At 38.1% G+C, this 10107-nt stretch overlaps 2 protein-coding genes across 3 annotated transcripts in view; one reads left to right on the top strand and one right to left on the bottom strand.

Annotated features, from left to right (window-relative positions):
- Window positions 1–422: 422 nt before the first annotated feature.
- Window positions 423–4145, top strand: cbx8b (chromobox homolog 8b). Its single transcript, XM_017480759.3, has 5 exons — window positions 423–747; window positions 933–976; window positions 1195–1260; window positions 1386–1452; window positions 2519–4145. The coding sequence occupies exons 1-5, from the start codon at window positions 679–681 to the stop codon at window positions 3368–3370; spliced, it is 1098 nt and encodes a 365-aa protein (XP_017336248.1). The 5' UTR covers window positions 423–678; the 3' UTR covers window positions 3371–4145.
- A 1622-nt stretch (window positions 4146–5767) lies between these two features.
- Window positions 5768–10107, bottom strand: part of c12h17orf67 (chromosome 12 C17orf67 homolog) — a 5964-nt gene continuing 1624 nt past the window's right edge. Inside the window, exons 2-4 of one of the 2 annotated variants that reach the window (XM_017480809.3) lie at window positions 9206–9294; window positions 8801–8934; window positions 5768–6054 (exon numbers count right to left, since the gene is read on the bottom strand). In XM_017480809.3, coding sequence (XP_017336298.1) covers window positions 8818–8934; window positions 9206–9294 — 206 coding nt within the window. In that variant the 3' untranslated portion in view covers window positions 5768–6054; window positions 8801–8817. The remainder of the gene's footprint in view (window positions 6055–8800; window positions 8935–9205; window positions 9295–10107) is intronic. The other variant, XM_017480810.3, reaches the window with a different exon arrangement.

Below are 10107 nucleotides of genomic sequence, written 5' to 3'. Positions count from 1 at the left end.
TAAAATTGTCACAAAAATGTCGATTGAATCAACAAGGCAGTTATCTGTTGGCTGACAGACATAAAATGCAGAATACAAATAAAGATGTTTGAAATATTAAAACATTTGTGTATCACCAGTTCTTTTAACTATTTCATTAATAGGACATCTATTTTTTGAAGAAAACAATTAGGCTGTGCATTATGGCTGACACTTACATGAACACTTTACAGTTGGTTTTATGACTTTAAGTCTAAATCAGACTGTATGTTATTAAGGTTAGAAACGTGTATATCAGTGTCGTATGTAACTTTAGAGAAGGTCCCTTAATTTGCGAATCTCGAACGTTCAACGTCAAGCCTACTTTATACTAGTCAGGATAAAGAGGTTAACGTAGATGACTGAATGAATATATTTTAATATTGACAGCATTACTAATATAGTTTTTTTTTATGTGTGTGCATGTTGTGAACTTTACATTTAAGAATCTGACATTGTGTGCGCAAACGTATGTGCCGTCTGGAACCGACTGCAAAGCTTTGGAGTCGATTCTCGGTTCCCAATTCATAGGCTCGGAGAATCGATTCTTACTGGCATCGAATCGCCCGAAAGAGAGAGAGAGCGCGCGAGAGAGACAGAGAGAGAGAGAGAGATCAGCAGGCTCGCCTGGCGCGGCTAAAGCTAACAGGGGAAGAAAACATGGAGCTGTCTGCTGTCGGAGAGAGAGTCTTCGCCGCCGAATCCATCATCAAACGGCGGATCAGAAGAGTGCGTTTTGTGTTTTCGATTAAAATGTGCTGTTGTTTAGAAATTATTTCCTCAATGCATGCGTGTGTGAACGTGTTATTGGCATTTCAGCCTCCACCAACACTACCACCGCCACTGCTGCTTCTGCAGGCTTGGAGCTAACCACAAATAAATGTTTTTCTTTTCTTGCATGTGTGATGGCGCAGGGTCGGATGGAGTATCTGGTGAAATGGAAAGGTTGGTCACAGAAGTGAGTATTTAACCACAGACATGGCGATCTCTGTGGGGTTTTCATATTTTGGATGATTTGTTTTAAAGATGCCGACGATGGCTGGCTGTCAAACCAGAACCACATGCATACAAAACACACACACACACACACACACACACACACACACACACACACACACACACACACACATGCTGCAGCAGGCGAATTAATGTAACACATCCCCATGTTCCTCATAGGTACAGCACCTGGGAACCGGAAGAAAACATTCTGGACTCTCGGCTTTTTGCTGCTTTTGAGGAAAGGTAAACCAATTATATGAAATAAAATGCATGGTTTGTTGGTCATGTGGTTCCACTTCATTGGTTCTCAAGTGGGCATGGCTGCTTCTTTTTTTTTTTTTTTTTTTTTTCCTTTTTTTTTTGTCCAGGGAGCGTGAAAGAGAACTTTTCGGGCCCAAGAAGAGAGGACCGAAACTCAAGACCTTCCTGATGAAGGTACAGGAACTGAGAACGAAGCCAGAGTGTCTGCACATGATAATTATGTCTTTATAAATGTAGTTTTATTATTGTGGAGAATTCATGAAGGCATGGAAGCATAAAAATAAATGTGTACGGAAAGGTTGCCGTAGAAGAACCATTATTAGTTCCTGGAAGAAAAAAACCCTTGGTGTCACAATGAACAATAATTTCCCCATCATAAATATTTACATCACAGGGAACTTCTTTTCCTTCTCGTAAGGGTCACATTGTCCACCTCTAGTGTCTACATTACCTTTACAGGAACCCTTTACATACAGTAAAGGTACAAATGTACTGTTTGGTACCTTTTTATTCGTAGAGAGTGAGAAAGGCTTCTTTACTACAGCATTGAGATAAACAGCATTTTTATCAGCATTTAAACAGTGGTTCTACTTGGAACCTTTTCTGAAAAGCAAGGCCTACACTCAGAAATAAAGGCACTTTTCCTTGTTGCTGGTATCTTTTACTTTATTATGTTCCTTATTATGAATAAATGTAACTTCATTTATTTTTAAGGTTTCCAAATAAAATATAGGTACAAAGCATGTCTCCATGATCTTTAAGCATTTTCTTTATTAGAACTCTGTATTATTTCCCCATCGTAAGTGTGTATATGATGGTTCTTCGTGATGCAAAACAATTCTCCATTATGCACACTCCGAAAAAAATAGGGTAGATAAATGGTACTTTTCCTTGTTGCAGGGATGGTACCAACAAGTGTACCAGTTTTGTACCTTTAATGTGTATGGTTTACTTAGAAAGCCGCATGTAGTGTAGCTTTAAAGCTTTTCTTTAAAGGAATTGTACATTTATGGATTTATGGTCCATTTTAATATTTAGTGACTATATCTATATTTCCAGGTGAAAAATATAAAAGGTACAAATGATAAAGGTACCACCCCAGAGACAAGAGTGTGAGAACCTTAGAGAACCTTTTTAAGAGTGCATGAAAGCATATTTAACATTTATACTGTTTTTAAATACGTGTTTTAAAATGTTTGTCCTGTTTGTAAATATATAACTGGTAGATATCTCCCTGTAGGCTCAGGCCAAAGCCAAAGCGAGGTCCTATGAGTTCCGCGGTGAATCTTCACGCAGCATCCGCATTAACTACCCAAACCCCGAGCCTCTGGTGACACCAAGGGCCAGAGAGGGGCTCCGCAGCGTCGTTCCAACCATCTTCCCTCCTAGCACGGTAAACCGGGGCGAAAGCGTCCGACCCGCCCACCAGGAACTGACCCAAGATCATCGTCCCCTTCTGTCACAGAGAGCCGAGTCAGGCAGGATGGGCCACATCCCTAAAAAACGTGGTCGCAAGCCCAAACTATTCAGAGAGGGCTACTCAAGTGTCCTACATTCAGAAAAGAGCAAGATGGACGAGTCCATGTCGGGCATCCCGTCCAAAATGGCACGTCTCGAACTGGGCGAGGACGACGAGGACGCTCTGAGCGCGAGGTCTCAAAAGCGACAGAACCCTCTCCTCTTTCCTCGTCGGACGTTGGAATGGACCAAAACAAGTGACGAGTGCAGGACTCGAGAGCACGCCAGCAGTCATTTCCACCGCAAGTACCTTAAACACATCAGACATCACAGAGCATTCAAACACGGAGACACGCTGGCCATCAAACATCAACATCATCATCATCAGCATCACCCTCATCATCATCATCATCATCATCATCATCACCAGCCTTCACTCATCGCCAAGATCCCCATGGCACGGATCCTCGGAGAACCAGAGGAGGAAGCGGAACAGGAGGAGGACGAGGACGCATGGAGGCCCTGCTTCAGCAATGTGGAGAAGGTCACGATCACCGACGTGACAACAAACTTTTTAACTGTCACCATCAAAGAAAGTGACACGGACGAAGGCTTCTTTAAAGACAAGAGATGATTCTGTTCCTGTTGTGCACAGACCGATGATCAGCTACACATTTCTACAGTTATATTGCAATATTCCACATGAGCAGTATGGTTATCGTGGACACGTCAAAATATCATCCATTTGGAAAGCAGGATAAGGAGTGGAGAATAAATAATAAATTCTGTTCCCCAGACCATGGACTTCTGAAGACAATGTAGTATCATTTTAAAAATACTACTAATAATTGTAATAATATTGTGAACAGTGATAATGTTATTGCAACGAACATTTAAAATAAAGGTATCAGATTTCTTTTAGGGTGAAATGATAGAAGAGCCATTTTTGATTCCCTGAAGACCTTCTAGAAGGTCCTGGATGCACCTTGTTGGTTCTATGATTAACTGAAAATTTCCCACCACAGTGTACATTCTTATGGTAGGAAATGATTAATTAGTTCTTTTTGACAACAGCACAAAACAGGAAACAAAAATTGGTCTTTTTCACTCTAAAAAATGTCTGCCACCTTTGTTTTTAAAGCCTGTAGTCACAACCGCTAAGTATTTGTTTCTGCTCCTTTTTCATCACCATGTGCTGTATATGAAGATGCCAAGATATGAACATTTAATCCCATTTTCTGTGTGAAACACTGAACCGTGATGGCAGAATGTGAGGAGAAATTTGCATGCACTATAAAAAGTTTCAGCTGTGAGCTGAATCTGTGTCCGGGATTATAGATGTGTGTATAGATGTTCGGCTCCCGGAGCCCTTTTCTTAAAATTTTTTTTTTTAAATCACAAATCATATACTAAACTATATATATATATATATATATATATATATATATATATATATATATATATATATATATATATATATATGAAACACTATTAATGTGTATGTTTGGTGTCTTTGAAATTTATGACCACTGAGGTTGTGTATGTATGTATTTTTTTTTTTATTTATTTACATTTCAGATTTGACCTTGATTTATTGAAGTCTGATTGAATTTAAAAATCCATATTTTGCTTCTAGATTAATGCTCAGTGCATCCGGGTATTTGCCTTCTAGACTCATCTCCTTCACTACGTCAGATTTAGAACAAAACGTCACCGCACCGCTCCTTTCTTCTTCATTTATGTGTTTTTTTAAAATATTTATTTCTGTATATTCAGGTCATGTAGCGCCTTTCTAATCCCCAGGATCACGTGACAACGTGTGTAACACTCAGAAACATCCATAAAAAAATCAAGAAGTAGAATAAGATGAAATTTTTTTGAAGAGAAAAGTTCATTGATTTTTTTTGTTGCTCAAATTGGAACCGTATGTGTATTCTCAAGTTATACAGAGTAATCTCTCAGAGAGAGAGAGAGAGAGAGAGAGAGAGAGAGAGGTTGTTTGAGAAATATTACATGTTTAACTATGAAAAATGAGTAACCGATGCGCATTTTCAGTTCGTGCGCAAAATAAAGTCTTATTTTACATCTACGCAAATATGATCTAGTGTATAAGACGAACACTTGAAGTGACTAAGTTGAATTTACCGCACTGTTTCTGCTTGTTAAATGCGCATTTTTCTGGAGAACTTGAATCATTTCTTTTTAACACATAGCCTAAGTTTGTGTGCACAACATGCAGATGGAAACCTGACGCATTGCCATAAGCTCCTAATCCTTCTATTTTAAATACTTAACACTTTCTAGGTAAAAAGAAAACGTATATTAACATATTAACATTTTTCGTAATATTTTCAGCCACTTATTACCGGATTTCCCAGCGGCTTTTTTTTTTCTTCTTCTTACCATCCATAATTAAATGTTAATATCCGAGCGTTGTGTCACAGGTATACAGTTGCTGTAAATCCAAACTGCTAACATGAGACTATAACTGGTAATAAAAATAAAAAACAGACAGAATGCAAATAACGCGGATTAAACTGAATGTACTGTAGAAAAATGTCCTGGAGACACACTGCATTTCATTATTACAGGTGAAGATAAATAGATGATGTTCAGATGCGACACGCGCGCATTATCATGCATGTCCGGTAACACTGCGCGTGATGTTACATGAATTTGACATTAATGACGAAATCATTTAATCAATCAAATGGATTATTATATATTATTCGGGCTTTTAAGCATTTTCTGAAGATCCCAGTGTGCACAGTGATATTTAAGACACAGGTAAGTGCAGTTTAAGTGAAATAAGGAAAAAATAATAATAAAGGCCTAGTAAACAGGAAAAAAAAAACACGTCTTCCATTTAGAGGTCTAGTGAACATTTTAACGTCTTGTAGAAGATGTTTCATATATACAAAGAACATAAAATGGTCAATAACGCCACTTGATTGAGTTAAATGAATGTTCTTGAGTTATTAATCTAATGATGGCTGTATTATGAGAGTAGAAATAAAAAGACACGAACAAAAATGCTAAGCAGATGTTTATTATTATAGGATAAGCCGAAAACCTTTTTTGTTAGTTTTTTTTTTATTTATTTATTTTTTTTGCATAAATCTCTAAATGCATGCATCTACACAGGGGGGAAAGCCTGGTGTTGAGTTAATAAACATGCTGCAATGAATAGGCTACTGTAGGAGATGTGAGTGGACATTATTATTTTTGCTGTATTTGATGCAAATAAGCTAAAAATTAACATTTTCAAGGCTCGACGTCATCTTCATCTTCATAATCTTCATCACCATCTTCATACTGCTGAGAGAAATAGGACTTAATTAGCCTAAATATTGCGCATAAGTGCGCATAAGACTTATAACAGGAATATTGTATTTCCGAAAATAAAAACAATATTTTGGCGTTTTGGAGTTTGAAGACTGAAGAGATGTCTAATAAGTAAGTTCAGAAAGGATGCCATACACTACGATGTCCTTTCAGATGACTCCTTGAGGAGAATCATAAGAGTCTAAGTGTGTAAAACTTTAGCAGAGTAAAGAAGAATTAAAGTAGCTGATCTGGAATCCGACTAGCTGTCGAAAAATCCTTAGAAAAAAGGATCAAGACGTGTAACCCCAAAGCTAAGAATAAAGGCGATGTACAAAAGCATTTGGCCTTGAAAGTACTCTTAAATCGGTTAAGGGCAGCGATAGGGGGCAGCAGTGAGACAGGAAGGACGCGCACGCGCTCACTTCAATTCATTTAACATTTAATGCAGAGCTCACAATCACAGATCACAGATCATTCCCAATGTTTTTTTTTATTTGATTTAAATCATAGAATTAATTGGTATGCAGAGTACACACACACACACACACACTCACACACACACCCACACACACACACACACACACACACACACACACACACACACACACACACACACCACAATGTAATAATGGCTGATTGAGTAACAACATATAATGACGCATCTGGTCGTTTCTATTTATTTGGATTCTGTAGATTATAATTTAACATGAATAAACGTTATAAAGTGCTTCAGTTATTTATCTATTAAGGAAATAATCTATTTATTTACATATGGGTTCTTGGATTTTGTTTATTTATTTATTTTTACCTCCTATGATCTGCGTATTATTTTTCTCACACACCTGAGATGTGCAACACAGCAAACCCATTTTCTTACCCCGACTAACCCAAACCCAGATCTACCTTTATGCTGTTCTTTCTGTCCTCCAGCTCTAATCTGAGATCATTTGGTATTGTTCAGTTATAAATGATTACCTTGTGAATATATGTACATTTGAACTAATTTTATAGACACCTTATAAATACAAAGTGGAATATATAACATTTTACAACTTTAAAAAATGGGCAAAGCATGTAATTTTCTCTATTTGTCCCCCTTGTATGATGTCAAATGAATTAATAAGTCACGTGACTTATTATCAAGCATTTCAGTGCAGGTTTTATTCTCCCAGTTTACCTGAATTCACATTAGAAAATATGACTAGTTCACTTGGGTTCCAATCATTATTATATTATTAGCAGCATTATTTTTTAGTATTTTATAAACTTCTTTTGCACTTTTTTTGGGCTTGTACTTCACAAATGGGGTGTGGACATACCATAATTTGTGGCTATAAAACTGTTGTGCTTAAAATTTATTTCAAGAATGAACTCCACTTCCTGCTATGAATATTCCTCTGAAAATTTTCCATCTTATGCAGACTTCTACATTCTCGTTCCAGGCTGAGATGTTATACAGCAAAAACTCAGAAATAATGCCGCTTGAATTCTAAATTTTTAATTCTAGAATTCTCTGCTAAACCTAAATGATAGAATTCACGTTTGAAGCCAAATTCCAGAACTCTCACATGAAACTGAATCAGGTCCACCTCATGTGAACCAAAATTCTGAAATTTTCTAATAATCTCAGATCTCATGTGAACCTGAATGATAGAATTCTGTGGTAAAATTCTAGAAGGCTCATGTAAATCTGAAGGTGATTGTGAGCCAGTGACTTATACAAATTTATATGAATTAAGCCAACAAATTGCAGGTAGGAACAAAAGTTGTGAATGGGGAACTGAAGAAACGTCGGACCTCACGTGCCACAGGATTGATCCAAGTAATCATTCAGGCGATGGCTGCGTCCAAAATGTTGTACTACCCTACTACACAGTAGGCAAAAAGCAGTACGCCAGATAAAAGTGTGTCTGAATTCTCATTAGGCGAGAAACAGAAGGTGAGAAATACCCAGATGGTGTACTGCTCCTGGCGAGATTTTGCAGTGTGCAACCGATGGACACTATGCGAGTCAAAAACTCCCATAATGCAACGGGACTGGAGCCGACAAGCTCAGAAAAAAAAAATGGCGTAAGACAGCATGTCGGCCCTTTTTAAGTATTAAACCTTGGTTAAACAGGACTTGTTTAACAAGACCCGCATAAATTGTTAACTTGTTGAAGGTTTAAACAAGAAAACAGTTGTCACAGCAATTGAAATCTTTTTTGTGATCTCCATCATGCCTTCACCGGCCGAGCTAACGGCAACAAATTCACTTCAGCCTGTTAACTCCGCCCACATTACATTACTAATTCAGTTCACTTTCCTGATGCGCATTTTGCCGTTAGTGCGGTTGCTTTAATCTGGTGGCCCCTTTAAAATTTTTGTGTTTATGACGACGTCGAAGGTCACATGACAATACCAACATGTCCGGGATTGTAGTCATTCTACACACACATACTGATTAGTACGTACTGTTTCAACAGCCGTGCAGTAGGTACTGCATCAAATTCAGTACATACCGTCACAGTACATTACGCGATTTCGGATGCAGCTGATCGCTCAGATTTGTCGCTTTTTTACAGCATCATATCTAACTTGAGAGAAAATGTCAAGAGCGTGAACGTAGAATATGAACGATTGCTATCTGCTTTGTTGCTTGCTAATCTGAATATTGCAGTCTCGACATCATGTTGATGTTGGATGTTGTTTTGTTGTTGTTATTGTTGATGTTATTGCTGTTGATTTGTGTACCTACATGGAGTTGTTGGATGGTTACACAGGGTAACCATAGTTACGGTTACAGCGAGGAGCGCAATGGGGATTCAGCCAGTTTTCAAGATTCGTCTCACGAGCTCTCAGCTCCAACTGCTGCATATACAACATGTGTTCCTAGAGAGAGAGAAAGAGAGAGAGAGAGAGAGAGAGAGAGAGAAAATAAATATATGGATTTATACAAATTTATAGATTTAGTTATATACAAAAATACCACATTCGGTTATGTTTTTACTGCATTGCTTCTTTGTCATTATGGAATAAATGAATATGGGATCTAAAGAAATCATGGGAAATAAATGTGCTAAATGTGCACAGTGTTAATGAGTGTTTATGTGTTTATGTGTGTGTGTGTGTGTGTGTGTGTGTGTGCGCTCGGGTCCCATACCCTCATCGGCTCATCTGGATAACCTGGCTTCTGTCTCTTACTGCGGAGAAGTTGCTTTGCGAAGTTTTCCTTCACCAGAGGATTTGCTTCTATGGGAAATGAGAATGTTTACACATCAGTAAACTGTGTTAGATGTAATTACCGTTAACTATGTAATGATGTGTACGAGATGATAACACATTCTGAATGATTATCACGCACTGACGTCATATTGTGGTATTCATTCCATCCACTAGGTGTCAGTGTGCAGCTAAACTGAACCAGCAATTATTCATTAATTAACTCAGAGAAAAAGAGTCGCAGGAAACCACGTCTGCATCCGAATATCTCTACTATCCTACTACGCATTAGGTGAAAAGCAGTACGCTAAAGGAGTACTATGTCTGAACTCTCAGTATTCATGAAACAGTAGGCGAGAAATGCCCGGATGACCTACTGCTTCCACCGAGGTTCTGCAGTATGAAGCCACGGCACACTGTGAATACTGCACTATCCCATAATGCAACGGGACCGGCGTGGAAGAGCTGTCAGAATCCTCGCTGCATAGTACGTCCAGATTATATTCATGCTTATTACTTATAGAGATCAGTACATACTGCATTAATGGCCGAGCAGTAGGTACTGTCACAGCATGCACCTCCGAGCCACCAGGGGGCCCCATAAGAATGCATGATTTTTAGGTCTAACCTAGGATGTTCAGAAACTGTCTTGATTAGCTGATTTGCAGTTTGGAAATTTTGAAAAGTTTTTGATTTGCTAGAATAAAATTAATATTCATGTTAAAATGAATGAATGTTTCATGAGTGTGAGTGACTTCATCCAATCACAGACCATAACAGGATAACAGTGCTGGTGAATGTCTACAGTGATTAAGTCCATAAAAACTGTTAGTAAGTTAGCTA

This window comes from Ictalurus punctatus, chromosome 12, assembly GCF_001660625.3.
Source record: "Ictalurus punctatus breed USDA103 chromosome 12, Coco_2.0, whole genome shotgun sequence".
Classification (NCBI taxonomy): domain Eukaryota; kingdom Metazoa; phylum Chordata; class Actinopteri; order Siluriformes; family Ictaluridae; genus Ictalurus; species Ictalurus punctatus.
This window is presented reverse-complemented; position numbering and strand designations above follow the sequence as displayed.

Coding starts and splice junctions, on each gene's coding strand:
- cbx8b (XM_017480759.3), top strand. CDS start 679: ATGGAGCTGTCTGCTGTCGGAGAGAGAGTCTTCGCCGCCGAATCCATC. Junction 1,261..1,385: donor TTTGCTGCTTTTGAGGAAAG/GTAAACCAATTA, acceptor TTTTTTGTCCAG/GGAGCGTGAAAGAGAACTTT. Junction 1,453..2,518: donor TCAAGACCTTCCTGATGAAG/GTACAGGAACTG, acceptor ATCTCCCTGTAG/GCTCAGGCCAAAGCCAAAGC.